The following is a 22,675-nucleotide window of genomic DNA, read 5'->3' on the forward strand; positions in this document are numbered from 1 at the left end:
CGAATTGTGACATTAGTGATTAAGCATCTTCAATCACTACTGAATGTTCACTTCCTTCACTTGTCTACAAAACCCTAGACCTCAAGTATGCTAGAGGGTACTCTCTAAAATTTTACATGGCTAACACTTGGGACCGTTCTGAAGAGTCTGCTCTTGATATAATAGGATATGTGTAAAATATTCAGTTAAATAAGGCAGAGTCTAGCCTTGATGCCCAACTCTGGTGTGTGCATGAGTGCTGCCATCCATTGTATATCTTCCAGAGCACCGGAGTCATTTTCCTACTTTTTGTCTAAGTCTTACTAACACATCATGCTTATTAGTAGTGAACATAAAAAATAGGAGATCTTCTTGGAGTTAATGTCATGTACAGTTGATTTCAAATACAGCCAAAGTGTCCCTGAGTCGGTCCTTCCAGTAGGTTGCTCAGGAGTTCAGTGAATATTCACACTGTAGACGGACAAAATATTTAACAGTATCCTTTCCTACGTGTGCTCAAGCCAAGGCATGCCTCTAATGTCTCACTGACTATGAACCATTTCTTTCGATGCTTTCCAATTGACAAGAGGGCCCTCCTTGTTCAGTCTTAGTTCCATGCTATGAGTAGCAGTCACAGTTTTCCCTTCTTTAACTACAATTGCTGTAGCCTGGAGTAATACAGTTTTGCTTACAGGCCATGGTGAGCATGTCAAATCTGATTGATGTATCTTCGATCAGTGCATAGGATAAATCATTGAAGATCATCAATTGGGAGGCCAAGTAATAGTCCCACATTTTGGAGAGTGATGTACTTCACTCATAAACCATTGTAGGTTGGGCAGTGTTATCCGGGGGCTTTAATGTCCCACATTAAGGTTCAAATTGTCTATAATTTAAAGAACAATATTTTAACGACAAAACAGGGTTATTTTGTATCCCATAGAGAAACTTGGTAAGCAAAATCATTTTAAATATGGCTGCTCACTCCAGTGCTGAAGAGGGAGTATACACTAGTGTTGCACATCTCCCTGGATGCCAGCAAACACTGCGTTTGAGATTGTTCATGAAGAAAAAAGGTAAGCCCATGTGCTTTCATCCCCCAATATCAATACCTGTCTTCATCCACACTTTTGGACATGGATTCCCTGTAGGGGTCAACATTCCTAAGGATGATTCTGAATTGAAGATGACTTGCTCCTGTTAATCTGATACATAGAGTAATTATCAAATTCCCGGTGTATAAGCATGAATCTAGTAAAGGTCTGTACGTGGTCCATCAGGTACAGAAGGACATCATCTGCATATAACAATATCTTATTTATCCAATAACACATCACCACAGGGTCCATTTTGATCCAGCTTGGTGGGTGCTCAATGATCAATGCAAAAATAAGCAGAAAAAGGCAGCATCACTGCCTAACCTCCCTCCTCAGCTTAAAGATTGAAGAAAGTGCACCATTAACCCTCACTGCCACTTAGGGTTCCATGTATAACCTTCTAGTCTATGCCTGAAATTCTAGTCAAAGTCAGAGGCACTCCAGCACCAAAAATAAGGAAATTGCTTGCAATTGATGCAAATGCTTTTATGGGTCGAGAAAAAGAATCCCATAAACCTATTGTCTTAACCTAGCAGTTCATGAGCCTACATATGTTTAGCTTGATAGGTTACCATGTCATAAGACCTGGCTCTGTGAGTGACATAATGACCACCAGAAGTCTTTTTGCCAATGTCTTTACGTTTTGTTTTCGTATTCAGGAGGGAACTCGGGCATCAAGATGAATTGCCAATGACTGGCTTCCCATGCTTGTGTATTTTACAGTTTTTGTTGCATGTTTAAGATCACCAGACAAACTACCAACCCTCTTCTGTTACATGCTAAGCATACCTGTACCCACTTGGACAGTCTCTTGTATATCTCGGATGAGATTGGATGCATTCCGGGTGGATTAGCCGTAGACTTGTATATCACAACCAGAATACAGTTGGTCCTGATACCTTCCCACGCCAAATCATTTTAATGGTTTCAGCCACCTCTTCCAGTGTTAGAGGCTACTTGTTTAGTCCAACCTAGGTGTTGTACTTTCTGTCTCATGGGTTTTGGGCTTCATATGAAATTGACCATCATGGCTACATTCCCCTCAGACTTGGAAGTCTCTAACATATCATTAAAGTAATCACCAAGGACGTTTGTCGAGGTAAGGGCTTTTATCAAAAAAGGACATGGTCTGTCCATGCCTTTTCTCTGTAGTCTCAGAGAGGGATAAATGCTACAGACCATGTATTCATCCATTCCCCATATCCCGCTGATCCATGAAAAACCTAAATCAGTCCAGACCACATCCTTGCCACTGTAAATGTGACTGTCCTCTTAGCCAGGATTGCCACTCCCTGTGAGCTCCTTGGAAATCCAGACTATGCAAGCATTTTGTACTTACCGGGTTAAATGAATCATCAATTCATCCTTAACATGTGTCTCCTTTAAGAGCACCAAGTTCGGACTCTGCTCTGCAAAAGTTGGGACGCTAGCCCTCTCTATCTTGTTAACCAAGCCATAAACATTATTTTTGAGGATTTTCCTGAGACCCTTACCTTCTGCGTGCAGCCTAAGTCCAGCCATCACAGAATCATAGTTTGAATCACAACAATACAGTCCATTGCCACAGGACAATAGCACATCCAGCTTCAATTCTGATGCTTCATTACCATCATAACCAGTCAATCCCCCACACCAACTCACATTCCAACTTCACTTCCAGGTTTTCAACTGTCCATTTCCACAATACAGTAAGTGTTTGTCTCTGTAACATTTGCCACATAACTAAGTAACTTGAATAGCCACAGAAGGATGGTGAAACCACAGGGGGAAGGCAAAGTCATCAACTGATCATCGCCCATGATCCTTGAACAGAAGTGTGTAGACTACTTAACTAGTATACAGAAAGCTCAGGACAAACCCTGAGGTGAAATTAAGCTCAAATGTTCTCAGCTACATTAATTTGGGTAATAGGTGGGTCTGAAGCCTCTGTCATCAGATCTCACCGTCCATTGGTGGCCGAAGCAAGGAACACCACCTCTATTTGTCACACTGCATCCACGCTAGTGATGGCTTCTACCGATTACTTAGATGTTTGTGTCATCAAGGAGATCTAAATCTCCTGAGCCGTTTGTTTTGCTTTCACTAATGACCAAGCTGACAAAAATCTCTGGAATGTACTTCTTAGTTTAAAGAAGACATTTATTATTACTTCACCACAAGGTTCCTGAGAAAGGAGATTAGTAGGTCGGAGGCACACGTTTAGAAATAGTCACAGCAATGAAAGGAAAATATATCAAAGTGATTCTCAACTGCAATGTACACAGCAAATATATGTGATTATATTATAGCTTAATTGCAAAGCAAAGAACAAAGTCAAAATTCATCACCGTAGAGCCTGCCAATGCCCTTCATCTTTCTCATGCCAGCAAGTTGATGACCCCTGTTCAACTGCGAGAAAGAGTTTTCCACCCTCACGGGACAAGTGTCTGTGTCAGGCATTTGACGTCCAATCCTGACTGAAGTCTCGGAAAATTCCCATCGATGCTGCCCGGGGACACCTTTTATAGATTACATAATCATGGGAAAAAGCCTTCTGAAAGGCTCAGATGTGAATTATTTAAAAAATGCTGGCTTGTTTAGGTAAACCTTGGCAGGAATGTGTCGAAAGCTGGCCATCGTTCCGAGACACGCCTTTCAAGGGCAAACTGTTTTCTGCACTAAAGAAAAACACAAAATATGTGCTTCCTTATCATGCTATCATGTTTGGTAAGAGAAAATACGAAAAACACAAGCTTAGTTTACCATGTGGAAAAACACAGCTCATCTGCAATGTCTCAACTGCAATGTCTAATACCACGATAAAGCCAATAGGCAGCTAAACTGAATACAAAATGTAATGTCTAACGCCACGATAAAGCCAACAGGCAGCTAAACTGAATACAAAATGTAATCTGCAACTGGTGAACATTGAACAACTAATATGTACAGTGGTGAAACACAAAGTCAATGGTCAAACATACTTATTTTCACTACACTGTTTTCCAACAGTCCTAGTCTTTCAATTACTTTGCAGGCAAAAGTGGTTTGTTTTGCTATTAGTAGAGTCCCTTTTCTCCATCAATCTCCACTCCACAACACCTTTGTGAAAAAATGTCTCTTGCCCTCTGCCAGTACTTTTCATTTTGTTAGAATTAATAGCATATATCATAGTTGCCCCTTCTTGATCTCCGTGAAGGAATGTCTCTGTTTTTGCACAACCGGAATATAGTCATGGAATATCATACATATAAGAGGTGATGGGAGGAATGCTTACAATTTGTCTAACCACTGGCAATAGCTCTGGGTAGCATTCCAACCCATCGTTCATATGAAGTTGATTCCTCTCCTGTGTCCTCTGGAGGATATGGTCTTGAAAAACATAGGCCATGAGTGTGGCTGTGAAAAGTCTATATGGTGGGACTAGGAGGAGGCAGCGTTTCCAGCATCTTATGCTGGGCGACTTTAAAGAAAGTTCAGGGTTGGTACCTTCTGCTTTTTGAGTTCACAAACCACCTTGATGTTGCAAGAACCTTATTGTGGCTCATATATCTGACATCTGTATCTACAATTCCAAGACACTGGATTTTCAGGACGCCAGGGGTGTCTCTATGCCTGGCACCCTATTTAAAATCTCTTGTAAATGAGGACAGAGTAACTTCACATCCACTGCCATGGCGTCCATGTTGCTTTCCAAATATGATCTCAAATCCTAGACTGCCTTCAAGATTTTGTCCTGTCTGTCTTGAGCCATTTCATTTGCAAACACCACAGAAAGAATCAGACAGTGCCCTCTTTACAAGGGTTTGGAGGTTCAGCATCTTGTAGCCAATGATAAGGTTCCTCTCCCCTCGAGTAAAAGTAGTCACTGCTTCTTCTGGGCAAATGATAATTGATTACAGCATCTCACGATCTCCATGTTGTGGACCCCTGCTTGAGCAGGGGTAAAAGTGTAGAGAGTAGTGCATAGGTGTTATATTGAGGGGTTTAGCCGTTTAGGCAACCAAGGCCGTACCACACTCTTCTCCAAAGCAGGGGAAATAGTTCACTAAATTCAAGCCAGCCTTGAGCAATCCAGCTCAAGCGGTTGGTGCAGTTGCCCTCTGTGCTACAAAGTTTGGTTCTTTCACTAAAGGCAGTAAGAGCAAGTTCACTTTTAAGTGCACATCAAAGGAGCAGGACCTCAGTAGGGCTGCATGTGTTCATGTCAATGGCACCTCTCCCGTGCCTCACCTTTCAGGCCATGTGGCTACTCTACAGGCTTCCCACAAGTGAAGGCCCCAAAAGTGTCTTCTATGGCCATTTCCTCCTTCACAAGTCGAGGATATGCAGCAGAATGATCCTGAATGGCAGCACTTTGAAATCCACACCTCATCTGGGGCCAGTTGACTACCAGAGTATGACAGATGAATTTTTCAAAGACAACACTAGTGGCTTAGTCAGTATTTGTTTTATGTACTGCATGCTGCAGATAATGCAGTTACCTTCTAACCTGTCCCGAATTTCTAGCTGTGTAATAAATTAACTTAGCAAACTAATTGTTTGCTTATTAACTTCTGTGAACTTGCCTGAGAAAGAAAATTGACATGAAAAGAATATGAAAAGTAAATCCTAACTATCTTTATAATCTTCAAATGCCTGGTAGTACTACTTATCACCCTCTGTCTTGACTGTCATGAGGCCTTTTCACTCAACTGCAATAATTTATGACAGTATAGGGATAATGTATATTTTTTTTTATTGTTGCTTCGTGGTTATGACTTCTATAACTAGGAAATTATGTTTTTAATAATTATGGTAGACCTTCCATGTAATATATATTCAGTATATTTAGAATTGCAGACAGGTAGCTGTCACTGAAGGGGTTGTTGTCTACCAGGGTGTTCAGGTTGACCTCATAGATAAAGGGATGCTCTAGGATGTCTTTGATGTCATTTGTTGCCCGATGTGGAAAACACCACTTTTTAACAGCTACCCATCAATTGTTTTGTTCATGTCATGCCAAGAAAAAATAGGTAGTGTGCTGCCCCCTCCCCCACCGCCCCTGGATTAAACTCTCCTCTTTACCACCTTAATCTTTTTAAAATTATCTAGCCTTCTGCCACACTCCTTCACCTCATCTTTCCCTAACATCCCTGCCCAATTCAAGTGCCATCCTTTCCATACTATCATCATGGAATGGAATTTCGGTTTCACCTATGACTGATAGGGAAGACAGTGACAACATGGATGACACCTGAATCCCCACCTTCCCCTGATTGGTGGAGACCCCAGTGAGGAAGGGAAGGCAAGAAGAGAGAAAACTTTCATCCAGCATTCCACCTATTCATTTGGGGCTCTAGTTAACCTGTTAAGGCGATGAAAGCTAGCACATTTTTTAAAATTGATTTTAGATGTAAGTGTAACAGTGCAATGAGTTCAATAGTGCCAAAAAACAAACTTTCACATCGCTTCCCCACACCCGGATCATACCCTGCTTGGCACACCAGCCCATGCCCGCCCTTCACTCTGGTAGTGTTGGGGGTTGTTGGCGGTTCCATTTGCACACCATGTCTCTCATGGCTACCATTGTAGCTACGCCTAGGAGTATATGTCCCCCTCCTGCTCCCCCCACCCCCCACCTCATCTGGGAGGTCCAACAGGGCAATTTTGAGAGTCAGTTCAATCGACCTGCCTAGTACTCGAAAGAGATATCAGGCAATCAGCTGCCTATGGTGGACCACAGAGAAGCACTGCCACGCTATATGGAAGAAATCAGCGTTTTGAAGGGAACCGCAGGGGCAGCGAGGTTTGGGCTGCAGTCCCACATGCCAAAACCTCTGGGGCGTGAAGTATATCATGTGCAGTTAGTGTAGTTGCATCATGCCCAGGTGTGTAGGGATAGCAATTTCACAAGGGGGGGGTGCATACATGCTTCCTGCCATTTGGTGTCATCTAGACTCTCCACCCACTGCTCCCATTTGTGTTGAAGTGTTGCGAGTACATCTGGGGCATTGCAGACCAAGGAGTGCTAAATCAGAGAGATATCCCCATGGCCCAGGCATCCCAGCATTAAATTTGCCTCCATTGGACTGAATTAGAGCAAGTCTGTGAGCTCCACAGTGTTTCACAAGGGTGTGCCTTTGCAGGTATTTGTGTAATTGAGTGTGTGAGAGATGGAAAGTAGCCTGTAGGTCTTGGAATGAGCGCATATGGGACCCGCTCCAGACATCTCCCAGTGTGGTCACCCTGATCAAGTCCCGTCCTCTGAAACCTTCTAGTTGCTTCGCATAGCTGAGCCAACAGTCTCTCCAGAGGGAGGTCTGTTGGATTGAGCGTTTATCCCATCCTGGTAATCTGTTAGCTGCTCGCTAAACAAGAAAGATCGTCTTAGTTACATCTGCAGTACTGGAGGGGATAGGGCAGCCATACAGGATGTGCATGATGTTGTTGAGGCCTAGATGAGCAAGCTTAAATTGATATGCATGTCTCTCCAGCCCCCAGTCAGCCAGTCTTTAATAGCAGTGATTTAGGTTGCCAAATAGTATAGCCTAATATCTACCGCCCCTCACCCCCATAGTAGACCGACCTATGGCATTTAGCAAAGGCAAAGAGGGGCGGTAAAGTGGGAAGTTTTGCTGCACATTTAAGAATCTCTGGAGTATCATCAGTTTAATGAATGCAATTTGTCCCCAGTGGGGTTAAGGGCAGCTTGTTCAAGTGTGTAGGCAGGTTCCAGTGGCAGATACCAGAGAAGTTGAGGCTGCGTGCAGGTTCTGGTAATGTGTCTATGTGGATGCCCAAATATTTAAAGCTGAGACTGCGGACCAGGATGTTCGATTGCCAAGACAGTATGGCGTGATCACCATGTAAGGTGACTAGTAATGACAGTTTCAGTTCATACGGAGGCCTGAGACCTCCTCAAACACCTAGGAATGTCTAGGATACTGGGACCAGACTGTGAGGGTCTATAAGGAAGAGATGAACTTCATCCACATATAATGTGATCCTGTCTTCAAGCATCTCATCCCACTCCATCTCCGCACTTGGGCATTGCACCGGACGATTCTAGCCAGGGGTTCAGTGGCCGGAGCGAAGAACAGTGAGGAGAGGGAGAATCCCTGCCTGGTGCTGTGTCTAATAGGAAAGATGCACTGCTGGCACATTATAAAGGAGTTTGACATGTTTCCAAAAATTAAGACCAAAGCTCAGACATTCGAGGACTAGGTCTAAGTAGCCCAGGTCAGCTAAATCGAAAGCATTTTGAAAATCTACAAGTAGAAGCGCCCTGGAGTCGGGTATTTCCTCGGCGTGGGCCAGTGCCAAGTGGACTTGTCTGATGTAGTGCTGAGTGGTGCGTTTACGCATGAAGCCACATCTACTTCTACATCTACATGTATGAAGGAGCCCAGGACATAATGGAGTCAGTTTGTTAGGGCTTTGATTTTGATCTCTGTGTTAATCAAAGAGATGAGACGATATGACACACAGTATTCATGGGAATGGCCCAGTATAGGGAGGACCACTATGGTGGCCACATCTAGGTCAGGGGGAAAGGAACCAATTTGGGCCGCTTCAGTGTAGAGTTTGAGCAAGTAGGGAAAAGGGCATCTTGGAATTTGCAGTAATATTCGAGAGGCAATCCATCTGGGCCAGGAGTTTTCATTGTGGTCATTGCATGTAGAGCTGTGCATATATCATCATCTGTAAGACTCTAGTTCCTCTTGTTGGAACTGTGTAAGGCAATGGAGTGGGATGTTGGCAAGCAGGGGATGAGTGATCTCTCTAGCAGGTCATGGTTGGTGGGCATAAAGCCGCTTATACAAACGACAAATGCTCTGCTATTGAGGATGACATGTGTAGGGGACTCCTGACGGGTCCGTGATGGAGGGGATTACTCTAGAGCTGTGGTCCCTGGTGGCAAGCCAGTAGAAATGTGTAGTGCTCTTGTCCCTGTGTTCATATACACTCCGGACAGGTTCTCTACAACACTGGCAAGCTTCAAGGAAAGCATGTTGTCATAGGGATATTCTGTCAAGCTCAAATTGCAGGCGCAGTGTTTCAGATGTGGCTGTGGCGGTTTTAGTCTCTAGATCTAGTATGTGAGATTCAAGCTTTGCCACGCGGGCAAGTTTATCTTGGTTGGTGTGTTTGAGATATGTTTTGGCCACTCTCCTGATAGTGGCTTTGCTAGCTGCTTCCTCCATTGAGAGCGCCAGGTGGGGCCCACCGAAGCAGGGGCTCCAGTAGCAGGCCCAGGTGAGTCAGGGAAAATCAGACCACAGCGCCACTCAGGCTACAAAGAAGTCTCAGGCAGGGCATTTGCATTGCATTCCTCTCAACGTACCCAGGAGCCAGCTCATTCAAGTACAGGCTGGAAGGGGGGTACACTGTGCTGAGCAGGCGCTTCCAGATTCACGGGTGGAGCCATGGGTCCCCACACCACCTCGCAGATTTATCCTAATAAGTCACTTACCACACATGGGGCACAATTGTCCAAGCCCAATGACGCTGCTAACAGTGCAGCAGCGAGGGCCCACCACAGCCACTGAGTGAGCCCCAAGCGGTAGGCCAGGCTGCCAGTCACCCTCAGGTCCTGACTGTCTCTGAGGCTTCTGAGGCATAGGTGTGAGGATCTGGCATTGGGCACCCAGTGGGAGGATGGCGATGAGTTGCAGAGGAGATCTGAGAGTGTTTTTACAACATGTCCACCATCTTGCCCGCTTTGGCTACACCCTTAAATCTAGCACATTACGGAGTAATGCCTTATCAGTGACATTCACTTTATTTCACTGCTGTAACTTAAGAGCAGTGATCAAGCAGATTTCGAACTCCATATTATTGTTAATGGAGTTGAATACAACTGATTGACACTGGGTATAATAACTGTCCATAATGAAACCTTGTCACTATACAAAACATCCAAGCAATGCGTTATACGTGTGCTGTTTATTATTGAAGGTCTATAGTTGCACTCGTATATTTAGCCGTTTGGTTATACGTTTAATTGTTTAAAAGCCACGAAAATTGTGATATTGAGTTTTTGGATATATAATTTCCCCTTTCAACTTTGTGGTTATGTAATCTATGTCATTTCGAGCATGTTTTTATGCTTTTCCAAAAATATCATGCAAAAGTGACGCTAAAAATATCATGGTATTGTTTTAGTACATTTATTTACTGTATAAACAACTTGAAATCTCATTTGTGCCATACAGGTATATCCCTGCAAACAAGAACCTTTATCGCTTACTGCAGCCGCTTTGCAAGATCACATTTTACATAATCTTCAGCTAAAGAATTTGTCCTTAGCTGGGCCGCTTGGCATGAATAGAAGAATCAACAACAACTCTGCTAAAGCCTTAAAGAAAGAGTTGGCGACAGCAGTAGTAGATACCGGTCTAAAGAAGCCTTGTGTAAACCGCAAGAAAAAGGAAGCTGCAGAAAAGGAATATGTGCTTGATGCTTGTCCCCCACCATTAACATTAGGTATAGTATAACGTTTTCTACATATTTCTTGTTACTCCATTACCCTTAACAAATTTAATAAAAATTCTTATTGCAACATTGGAATGTTGGGAGCTCAATTGAAGTAAATGAATTGGCTCGGGGTTAATAATGACTGGTATATAGGCCGTCTGCCACAGGATTCTAATGCTTGTCTTTCTGTTGGTGGAATGTTATATTATATTACTTGTTCCTCGGGCTATACCAGTTGTTAAAGATCCTCGTCATCGTTATTGAGGGTTAACAATCGAGATAACACTCGGCAGCAGACTAAAATACTCCCACTGTACCATCAAATCTGTTTATATGCTTCACAAACAGACAGGTCTTTGAACTTGAACAAGAACACCCACAGAGTTTCAAATTTTAATTTTGAACATTAGGCAAGAACAGTTACCTGAAGGGAGGAGCTTGTTCAGGCCGCACTCCACGTTGTTAGTACTTTTTTCAGATTTGGGCTGACAGTGTGGCTGTCTGCATGACCTATAGTTCATCATATTCATAAAGTGGGCTTTGGGTCAACAGTCTTTAAACATCGACTTTTTTGGGTTAACTCACTTTACTTTACATTACTTTAAGACTATGGGCCAGATTACAACTTTGACGGAGGGGGTTAATCCGTCCCAAATGTGACGGATATCCCGCCCACCGTATTACGAGTTCCACAGGATATAATGGACTCCTAATACGGCGGGCGGGATATCCGTCACATTTGGGACAGATTAACCCCTTCCGCAAAAGTTGTAATCAGGCCCTATGTCAGTCTCACTTAAGTTCAGTCCAGAGGAGTGTAAATCTCCCACCTCATGCTATTTATGTGGTTGCTTGATGTATCATTCCCCAGCCTAGTGAGTGTTCCCATTGCAAAGCATGAGCAGACCATTTAAAAAAATGAACTGATTATGCTTTTGGTCTCTTTCAGTCATTTATCTCGCATATGCATTTTAACACCAAAGCAATGCTTTTTTATCTTTTTTTTTTCATTATGGAGCACATTTGTAATGCTTTTGCCGGGACTTATTTTTGCAATATCTCTTGCTCTTACAGCGGAGGACCTTCATATCTTGATAATTAAAGAAAACAAACAGTGGCAAAGCATATAGACTTTTATGTTGTAATTACAACATGCAAACACACTCTTGTGCAAGTGCACCCTGTGAATGCCTGAGTTTCTAAGCTAACTTTGCTAATTCTTATTTTCTATTCTGAGGATGACTAGCCAGAGTAGAGTGTTTGCACTTTGTGTGTTTTATTTGTAAAGAACAGTTTATGGAACTTTTGACACCCATACAAATTATACATTCTGTGAGTGAATCGAGAGATACGTCAAGTATATGCTAAAATTTCAAAACAGTTTACAAATTTTTTTGCAGTTCAATCCTGCTCGCCTCCAATAACTAGCCCCCTCCCAATTTGACAAGGTAGCTTTGTTTCGCCAGGCTGTCCAAAGCATCCACTATCCAGATATTACTTCGGATTTATTGCTGGCCCCCTTTCCCACACTGTGGAAGGACACCTCCCACTTCCTTGGTACTCAGGAGAACAAGTTCAGTGCCATCCATCATGGCAGCAGATGACACAAACGAGCACTATAATAGAGGTAAGTAAGTAAGGGACGCCACTGAGTTTCTCCATATAAGAGTGTTCCTCAGCTACTTTTCTAGAGTGGGTGGGGGAGGGACCGTTTTCCAGAGTTGTGCAATGGCATGGTTGGCCTCCCCTAAGCATTGTAACCCAGTACACCACTCTGCTTTAGCCATGTGTCTTCAATTGTCTGGTCTAATGCCTTTGGATCAAATAGGAACCCTAAAATAGCATTCAGGTTATCTGCCACCATTTCCCAAAAGCAAAAACAACAGGGTGAAGGATGGAATGCTTGAAATATTATCAGTCACTGGCAATCACTCTGGCTACATCACAATCCATCATTCTTTCCTCACTCTGCCACCTCAGTTTGGACCCTGCCATAAGCAAATCAGTCTTGATCCTGCTCCTCATGGGAACAGTCCATCCCGAACTGCCAGGCCAGGTCTTCCCTGATCTGGAACACAAGCAACCTAGGACCGGGTTTGCCCTAGTTAGGGCTCTTCAGCCAGGTATTGCTTGCTTCAAGTGACACAGTGAGCCTGGGACCCATGTCTGGGCATACCCATGTATGGGCATACCCAGTGCACTTAGGGGAGCAAATCAAAAAACAACAAAGTGATGGATAGAATACTTGAACTAATCTCAGCCACTGATAATCACTTGGGGCTGCATCCCAATCCATTGTTTTGCCCACCATGTCACCTCAGTTTGGACCCAGCCATATGCATATCATTCTTGACCCTGCTCCTCATATGAACAGTCCAGCCCAACCTGCCAGGTTAGTTTCACCCTGAACGGAAACACAAGCAACACAGGACTGGTTTTGCCCTGGTTAGGGCTCTTCTGCCAGGTATAGCTTGGTTTGTTTTATCATTCTATTTTGACAAAGACAGTAGGCAAGTCTCATTTATCGTGAAAAGCATACCGTTGTTATTAAGCTGTATTAAAGACTGTGGACATGTACATGTCATCTAGCCAATTATCCTATTATTTAATGGTTTTAGTGTTGTTGGATACCCTCGACCAACCCTAAGTTTTGGATATTTGCACTGTGATAATTTTCATTAGCCTCCAGTTGGAAGATATTGTTTATCGTTTTGCCTACTCTGATCTTCTGCATATTGTTGTAATTATGAATGTATGCCTCAGGGCTGTCGTGGCAGAAATCTAATGTTCAGTACAATAGGCCTGAGGTGGTTATGGTGAAAAGCCAATGATAAAGTTCATACACCTGATTGGTTTATTGCAAAAAGGTAATCCAGATGCCATAGGTATAATCTGTTTGTAATAAAAAGTTACAACAAAGACAGTGTAGCTCATTTATTTATAGTGAAAACAGATAATAAAGCCAATATGACTTTACAGGTGAATTGTTATTGCACTGTCAAAAAGCCTCTAGATTGGTATTTTGTTACACGAAATCTCACGGTTTACTGTTGTAGGCAAAGGTTTTAGTGTTGGTTTCGTCCTCTGGGTGCAGAATATTTGCATTGTGATACTCCTTCTTAGACCCTCTGATTGCTTTGTTAACTATAACTTTGTACATATTTGCAGTCTCATGCATGTTATTTAGCTGTGTTTTTATTAAAAGCACGTTTTATATATCTCTTGTAATCATAAAAAGTGCTAAGAAATACATAGAAGTATACCTACTTAGGCCATACCTACAAGTTAGCTGGAATTCAATGTTGGGATTCCCACTGGCTGGGATTACCATTACCGGCCAGTATCTCCACATGGCATTATGAGTTATACCTCTTGGAATAGATAATACCTCGGGAAATATAAAATAAATGAGTGGAATTCCATACTGTATTCCTTATTCTGAGGGATTTAGTGTTTAGTCAGTGCACCTGCTCTTAGTAGGCAGGAAATAGGAGCAGTGGCTTCCCTTGGGCTGGAGGGGAGATAGGATACGGTGGAAAATGGAAGAATAGTTTTGGAAGGGGAGCATTGTATGCTCCCTCCAGCCAAAGAAAATGCTTGCAGGAACCAAAGGACGAAGCTTGGTTGCTGCTGCCCTCAAATCCTCAGCCAGAATCATCATCTTGAAACACTGGGTCCATTGTTCCTTCATCCAGGGAAAATGGGTGCAGCAATACTGGTCCAGCTGTGATGAGGTGGAGCAGAATTCCATACTGTAATTACATCCTGCCTTACTCTTAATCTGAGCCATAGGTGAAGTTGGGCCTGAAAACATGCGCTTCAGTTTCATGGCTGGAAGACAAGGTATTTAGTTTTCAATACTCTCTTCCTATAGATATTCTCTCAATTCTTTATTTAGAGTGCCAAGCATTTCCCCAGATATTGTTACTAGGCAGCTCGCCTGCCGCTGATTTCATATGCAATGTGCCGCATCCCACATGCTTCTCATATTGATTGCCATCATAGAGTGCATTGTCGTGCATCATTATATTGCCATTCTAAGATGGCTAACACATTGAGTCTGACTGAGAGCTCTGCTCAGCGGACAGATATCCTGTCCGCTGAAATCTAAATCCCAATATATCCTATGCGTTTTAAATTTCAGCGGACAGGCTATCAGTCACCGTTGTGACAGAGTAACCCGTCCGTCAAGTTCCAAATCAGGCCTATAGTTTCCAAACTTGAAGGCCATGTTGGAAATTAAATCAATAATACACTCTGCATCAAACCATCACAAGATGGCTGTCACTGTTAATTTGTTTACTTCTTATCTATTGAAAGCATATTCTGCCATGTTTACTCAGCACTTTCATTTTCTAATTTTATTATTTTAATTTATCTTGGATATGCTTGTTGAGTTATTGTGTGCTTTATTGTGAATGGGTGAATCAGTGGATGCACAAGTGAAAGATTGACTGACAGATTGCATATATACGACAAGTTATTGAGTGCTAATCACACTTGTCCCTGAAGAAGCTCTTTGAGTTATAAGCCAGACTTAATGGCCTGGATAAGTTCTTGTTTTCATTTAGAAGCAAATGGAGCACCACTTTTAGGTTTTATCGACGGGAGCTGTTTAATTGTCACTCTTCATGTTGTAGTACAGTGTTCTGTGAGGATCCCAATGGGAACTGAGAGTTACGAAAACTGTCTTGATGAAAGAACATCTTTGTCTATTACTGTGTTGCCGAAAACGCTTTTGTTTTCAGAATACTGTGCTGCATCCGCTCTTTGCAACTGTCTGTTTTTTCACAACACTGAACTGTTGTAAAAGATGGAGGTATCCATAGACCACATCATGGTAGATTTTGGATGTCACTTTTGCAGACTGATGTTGTGGTTGCAGTGCTTTGCAATGTACTAAATGTAATTGGTGAGTCAGGAAGGTGTTTGTGAGTTGTTTTTTGCAACCCATTCTTAATCACAAAGAGGAGGGAGGGGTGAAATGGGCATCCCTCTCCTAATTTCTATGTGGATTGCGTGTATCTGTTTGTAAACCATTGAACAAACCCCAAAACCAACTTTGAGTATTATCCAGTTGGTTATGTGGAAGCAGTCCCCCTAAAATATCTTCCACTTTGGTATGGTGGAGGTCGGCCTCAGGGAGAGCAGACAGTAGTCATCTGTTGATAGCTAAGAGTGAAGGGCTACTGTCCCCTCAGGCCTCCACCCCTGCCTTCACTGGTATTCTCAGGGAGTTGCAAAATGCAATCTGCCTTTTGAATAATAATGAGAAATGAGGTTTTTGCACAGTCTTTTTAATCTGCATTTGTGGTATGACTGATCAGTACATCAGTTGCATCACGAAAACGCCAAGGTTTGTGACCTAATTAGTAAAACTGTGATTTGGAAAATCTCCAGGCAGGTTAGTCTTCATTAAGAGAAGAAGCAGATTGCTTGAAAAAAATCTCTTGACCTATTTTGTGAAAAGTAAGTATTTGTATTTACCTTTCCATTGGATGTAAGAGTAATCATGTTGATCTAGGTTGTAAGAAAAATACAGTGACATTGTCTGAAATGCAGTTAATCGTTACTCCTTAAGCCTATTTGTGGGCGAGGGTCAGCTCCTCTCTTGAACAAATTTACATTATCACATTCCATACATTCAGTTTATAGCTATAATAGAACTATTTTTGTTTGCCATCGACAAGATAATATGAAGAGTATATTTTAGTGTGCTTGTACCCATGTCTTGGGTTAGCCTTTCAGGTTTAATTGTTCTCAGCCATGTAGTCCTTTAATCATTTCTTTAAAATTATATTTTCTAACTACTTTGTATTCATTTTGATTCGTTGTAATGGGATCCGCATTTTAACTCCAGATTTGTTTTGTTGTCCCTCATTAGCTCAAAGGTTAGGACTTGTCGAGGCTCCACCTGCGCCTCTAACAACAGAAGAGTGGGCCGAAGTGAAGCAAAGGTCCGTAAAACATGGAGATTCATTGCATCCTTGTGTGATATGTAGAGAAGAATTTGAACTGCATCCACAGGTATGGTTAACCTTCATGCTAAATGAAAGATTTTTTTCAAACTATAATTTCACGACATGCAGTGAGAAAGTTCCAAAGACCACTACCATAAAATATTCGGTTTGTCACATATGTATCGCTGTTTTTTAAATGCAACTGGAAACATATCGCGTGCTGTGAAGTGAGCATTCTTGGATACGAATCCTTGCTCATCATTTTTAATGACGTGCTAGAACATGTTTTGTAGATCAAAATATTAGCATTTTTGCATGCCGGTATGGTTGCAAAGTATATCACTGTTAAAATATGTAAATCTGTACTGACTAGTTCTTCCTTCTGTTTTTTGGTTGTAATTAATTCTATTGATTACTTTGTATCTAGCGTTGTTATGGAGTTGTATAAGTACTTCACAAATATTCAATTGCACACATGTTTGACTCTAAAAATTGATGTGGGGCCCACCCTGGCCTCTGGAGAAGGCCGGGTTGAAAGTCAGAAGAAAAATAAAACTCGACCTGCCCTTGACAAAGGCGGGGGGTCGGGTGGGTTTAGACAGTTCATACTACCCCCAACTTTGGGCAAGATGGGAGTTTGAGGCCCCCTGACCCCTGCCAATAGACATGTATTATCTCTCAAATGGAAGCATTTCACCAAATAAATTTAACCCCATCCTATTCTTTGGGAAGGGAAGAGGGCGAATAAAACAACCCTCTGATCTTGTGAATTATGAAAACCTTTATTTGCACCCTTACTCCCCTAGCTACCACATTGCCCAAGAGTGTTGAGAAAAGTATTGAGTTCTGCCTTGCCCAAGGACAAGAGGAAATAAAAAGACCTGCATCAGCTACAAGGTACCTTGGTGCATCACCTCACTTCCTCTCATTCACCAAGTGCAAGGGGGGATATACAATGTCACTTCTTGCCCACATTTAGGGTTGCCCCTCGCCACTGCATTGCTCAAGTGCAGGGTTGCTCTTATGTTCCTCCTTCCACATGCCTTGCTCAAGCCTGAAGGGGAAATTTTAAAACAATTGAAAAAGGGAAATGGGTAGTTGCCACCTGCCCTAATAGTCCAAGGCCTGCCAAATACTGTGAACCATAGAGAAGCAGAGCAACACATAACCAACTGCGCTGTTCGTAGCTGTGAACAAAGCACTGGGACACCTGTGAGCGGCTTTTCTTTTTAATGGCACATAGCATTTGACATGTTGTGGAGAATCTAGACAGCTGCCCCTTCGCCCTGTTCACATTTGAAAACAAAGCACTGGGCAACCTGCAATGTATCCCTTTCCTTCATGGTCACTGGGAGAGGTGGGGCCATGGTACAAACCACCCCTTTCGGCAAGGTGGGGGGGTTTAAGACAACTAGTGACCCCCCTCCCCTGCCACTCCCTTCTGTCGTTGGGCAAGGTGTACTTGGGACTCGGCAGGAGGTAAATCTTCCATTTCCAAGCAAATCAAGGTCGGCCTAAATAAATGTGTAGTCCTCCTGCTTGGTCAAGTCAAGGGTGTAGGTAAAAAAAAAAAAAAACAAGTATTTTGAGCAAGACTGGGGTTGGGGTAGAAATTCATGAGCCCCTATCCTTGGACAAGGCAGCAGGGCATAAGGCCACTAATGCCCCCTCGCATGAAGTTGGGCCAATGCAGGGGTGGGGCAAAAAGGAAAAAGAACAAATTCCCCACATCCTAGATAGGCAATATGAGCAGACTTCATTAGGTACCCTCCTGCCCTTGGACAGTCGCCTCGCCCTTTTGGCAATGTAGTAGACATTTTATTATGCACCACTTCGCAGTTTAAACCAGCTGTCTGCCCCAAGGAAAAAAACATATAAACCATAAGGAACCAACGGAACTACCATTAGAGGCCTAAATACAATCAACGTCGGACGTCAGCACACCCAGATATCAGCCAACCCTCACCCATCATCATACTCCCACACACAGATCTCTCTCTCTCTCTCTCTCTCTCTCTCTCTCTCTCTCTCTCTCTCTCTCTCTCTCTCTCTCTCTCTTCTCTCTCTCTCTCTCTCTCTCTCTCTCTCTCTCTCTCTCTCTCTCTCTCTCTCTCTCTCTCTCTCTCTCTCTCTCTCTTACATACACACACACACACACACACTCGAACCCTCAGATTTACTCATACAATCATCAGATACCCAGACACTCACACACATACAACATGGACGCCCACACATATTAATGGCCTTCAGCCATGTACAGAGTGCTCTCTGCACAGGGCCTGGCCTCTTACCAGGCCAGCAACAGCCCACATTCCACCAAAGGTGCTGCATATACCTTTTAGCCATATGTACACAGCTCTCGATTAAGGCCTCCAGTTCTCCACTTCTGACATGGTAGGAGGGGTCTGCATGCCTCCTACCAATTCAGAGGTCGCATGAGTCTTGTAAGGGATGGGTGGGGCAGTGTCCGCAAGAAAAGCAAATCAAATGTTGTGGACTGTGTGCTGAGACTGAGATCCAAGATGGCCCAATACATTAAGATAATTAAGCAATGTTATGGCCAAGAAGTGAATATGGTGCAGTGCCTACTTGACAGAAAGTTGAATGGTAGCGTCCATGGAGCCCTGCCCCATACACTGTGCCGAAGATGGTAGCTTGCCTTGTGGGCATTGCTATCTCAAGGAACGTCCACAGAGGTTTGTCAATTTCCACTGTGACAGGGTAGAAATGGTGATTCTCATGGTGCCATATGGCAGTAAAGCAAATGAGAGTATGCCGCTCCAAGTCTCCTATACCTTAATGAGAATGATAGCTCATTGTAGGTGGAGCTTTACTCTGCCAGTCTGGCGGAAGAGCAGCTGCATCATCAGTGACTGGGTGAGATTACTGGGCAGGTCCTGCTGCCACCTAGATATACTGACTTGGCCGTCTATGGTTTTGACACAAGTGACAGCATACTTGTCAAAAACAAGAGATACAGGCTGTAAGATGAGGCGAAGGCCAGCATTAAGGAGTAAGCTATCTAAAATATTGCCTGATACTGCTAAATACCTTCCAGAGCATGTGCTATAAAAGTAAACATGATAAATAATTGAAAACATGATTAGACATATATAACTTAAGTAATTCCTTAGCAAAACTACTGAAGTGGTAATAAACAAATTGTCCCAGGTGTAACATAGTGTAGCCATACACCACCCATATCGGACACTTTAGAAACAGAGCAGCAGCTGCTATGTACCACTTCAGGCCAGGCAGCAATATTAAGATTTCAGATTGAATTATTTTGAATGTTTAAGCTACCTCCAACTTTAAATATATCAATTATAAATGGTTGCTTTGAAGCCTGCCTCAGCCAAATTCATAATACTTAGAGGTGAATGTAGGGATACTCACTGAGACAAGGGCACATACCCACATGGGCACATTGTGAAATACAGCAATACAGTGCAGGCACAGTGGCAGAGGCTTACTACAGTGAAGGACAGAAACACTGCCACAAGGTGATTCAGGGGGGCAGCTAGGTTCCTGAAGAGGCCACTGTGAGAGGTCCCAAAACTCTGGTTCGCAGCATGCTCTGGCACTAGGATGGATGCCACTTTTTCTTTTTAGGAAAAAGGCACCAGACTCTGAAGGAGCATGTTGGAATCCGCATGTTGAAATGCACCTTACACCCCATAACCACATAACCAGCGCAGAGAACGCCTCCTGCAGGCTCCCTCTGGGCCTCCTCCTCTCTCCTCTCTCCTCCTACCTCTTGCCTGTAAAGACATAGTGCTTTTGCCAAGTTGATAGATGCAGCAAGGGGTACACTCCACTTACTCTTTCAGGACATCACTATTCCCCCAGGGACCATGGAGGAAGAGTGCTCGGAAAAAAGACACTGTAATGATACCTGTATATAACCACTTGTAGGAAGTTGGCTCTGTATATACTATCTCGAAGTAAGGGATAGTGTGCACAGAGTCCAAGGGTTCCCCTTACAGGTAAGATAATGGCAAAACTAGATAATTCTAATGCTCTATTTTGTGGTAGGGTGGTCGAGCAGGAGGCTTATCAGAGGGTAGTGTTAAGCATTTGTTGTACACACACAGGCAATAAATGAGGAACACACACTCAAAGACTTAACTCCAGGCCAATAGTTTTTATATAGAAAAATATATTTTCTTAATTTATTTTTAGAACCACAAGTTCAAGATTTGAAGTAAATACATAAAATGGAAGGTACTCCACACAGGTAAGTTAGGAACTTTGAATTAGAGCAATAACATATACAGGTTTTGTTAAAATGGCAAAAAGCTATTTTAAAAGTAGACAGTGCAAAAATCAACAGTTCCTGGGGGAGGTAAGTATTGGTTAGATTGTGAGGTAAGTAAGACACAAGTATCATTTAGTGGGCATAGGCAGCCCACCACTGGGGGTTCAAGCAACCCCAAAGTTACCACACCAACAGCTCAGGGCCGGTCAGGTGTAGAGATCAAAGAGGTGCCCAAAACACATAGGTGCCTAAGGAGAACAGGGGTGCTCCGGTTCCAGTCTGTCAGCAGGTAAGTACCCGCATCCTCGGGGGGCACACCAGTGGGGTTCTGTAGAGCACTGGGTGGGGGGGGGACACAAGTAGGCACACAAAATACACCCTCAGCGGCACAGGGGTGGCCGGGTGCAGTGTGCAAAGCAGGCATCGAGTTTTGTATTGGATTCAATAGAGAGGCTGGGGGTCTAGCGGTGCAGGCAGGGCACAGGGGGGCTTCTCAGGCCAGCCACCACCTGGGCTAGGCAGAGGGTCGCCTGGGGGTCACTCCTGCACTGAGGTTCGGTTTCTTCTGGTCCTGGGGGCTGCGGGCGCAGTGCTTGGTCCAGCATCGGGTCCCTTGTTACAGGCAGTCGCCGTCAGGGGGAGCCTCTGAATTCTCTCTGCATGCGTCGCTGTGAGGGTCCAGGGGGGTCGTCTCGGGCTACTCACGGGGTCGCAGTCGCCTGGGAGTCCTCCCTGTGGTTTTGGTTCTCTGGATCTCGAGCTGGGGGCGTCGGGTGCAGAGGGAGAAGTCTTGCGCTACCGACGGGAAGAGTGAAGTCCTTTAAAGTTGCAGAAAAATTGCAATATTGTTGCTTTTTCTTGAGCAGAGCTGCTGCTCACAGGAGTTTCTTGGTACTAAGGTTCAGGGCAGTCCTCTGACGCTTCAGAGGTCGATGGTCCCTGTTGGATGCGTCCCTGTTGCATTTTTTCGAGTCAGGAGGCAGGCTGGCAGGGCTGGGGCCAAAGCAGTTGTCGTCTTCCGTCATCTCTGCAGGGCTTTCAGGTTAGAAGTCCTTTTTCTTAGTTCAGGTTGCAGGAATCTGATTTCCTGGGTTCTTGGGTGCCCCTAAATACTATATTTAGGGGTGTATTTAGGTCTGGGAGGGTGGCTACACCCTCTTTGTGCCTCCTCCCTGAGGGGAGGGGGCACATCCCTAATCCTATTGGGGGAATACTCCAAAACTAAGATGGAGGATTTCTAAAGACAGGGGTCACCTCAGCTCAGGGCACCTTAGGGGCTGTCCTGACTGGTGGGTGACTCCTCCTTGTTTTTCCAATTATCTCCTCCAGCCTTGCTGCCAAAAGTGGGGGCAGCGGCCGGAGGGGCGGGCATCTCCACTAGCTGGGATGCCCTGTGGCGCTGTAACAAAGGGGGTGAGCCTTTGAGGCTCACCGCCGGGTGTTACAGTTCCTGCAGGGGGAGGTGAGAAGCACCTCCACCCAGTACAGGCTTTGTTCCTGGCCACAGAGTGACAAAGGCACTCTCCCATGTGGCCAGCAACTCGTCTGGTTGTGGCAGGCTGGCAGAAACTGGTCAGCCCCACACCAGAAGTCGGATTGGTATTTAGGGGGCATCTCTAAGATGCCCTCTGGGTGCATTTTACAATAAATTCTATACTGGCATCAGCGTGCACTTATTGTGCTGAGAAGTTTGATAGCAAACTTCCCAGATTTCAGTGTAGCCATTATGGAACTGTGGAGTTCGTGTTTGACAAACTCCCAGACCATATACTCTTATGGCTACCCTGCACTTACAATGTCTAAGTTTTTGCTTAGACACTGTAGGGACATAGTGGTCATGCATATATGTCTTCACCTGTGGTATAGTGCACCCTACCTTACAGCTGTACGTCCTGCTAAAGGGGTGACTTACCTATGCCACAGACAGTGTGAGGTTGGCATGG

At 43.9% G+C, this 22,675-nt stretch overlaps 1 protein-coding gene across 1 annotated transcript in view; it reads left to right on the plus strand.

The window, feature by feature from the left end:
• The window catches only part of RNF32 (ring finger protein 32), a 286,397-nt gene that overhangs the window by 45,831 nt on the left and 217,891 nt on the right, over positions 1–22,675 (plus strand). Inside the window, exons 3-4 of the mRNA XM_069209246.1 lie at positions 10,250–10,520; positions 16,396–16,538. Of these exons, the coding sequence (XP_069065347.1) occupies positions 10,250–10,520; positions 16,396–16,538 (414 nt within the window). The remainder of the gene's footprint in view (positions 1–10,249; positions 10,521–16,395; positions 16,539–22,675) is intronic.

The sequence above is a fragment of the Pleurodeles waltl genome, chromosome 10 (genome assembly GCF_031143425.1).
Source record: "Pleurodeles waltl isolate 20211129_DDA chromosome 10, aPleWal1.hap1.20221129, whole genome shotgun sequence".
Classification (NCBI taxonomy): domain Eukaryota; kingdom Metazoa; phylum Chordata; class Amphibia; order Caudata; family Salamandridae; genus Pleurodeles; species Pleurodeles waltl.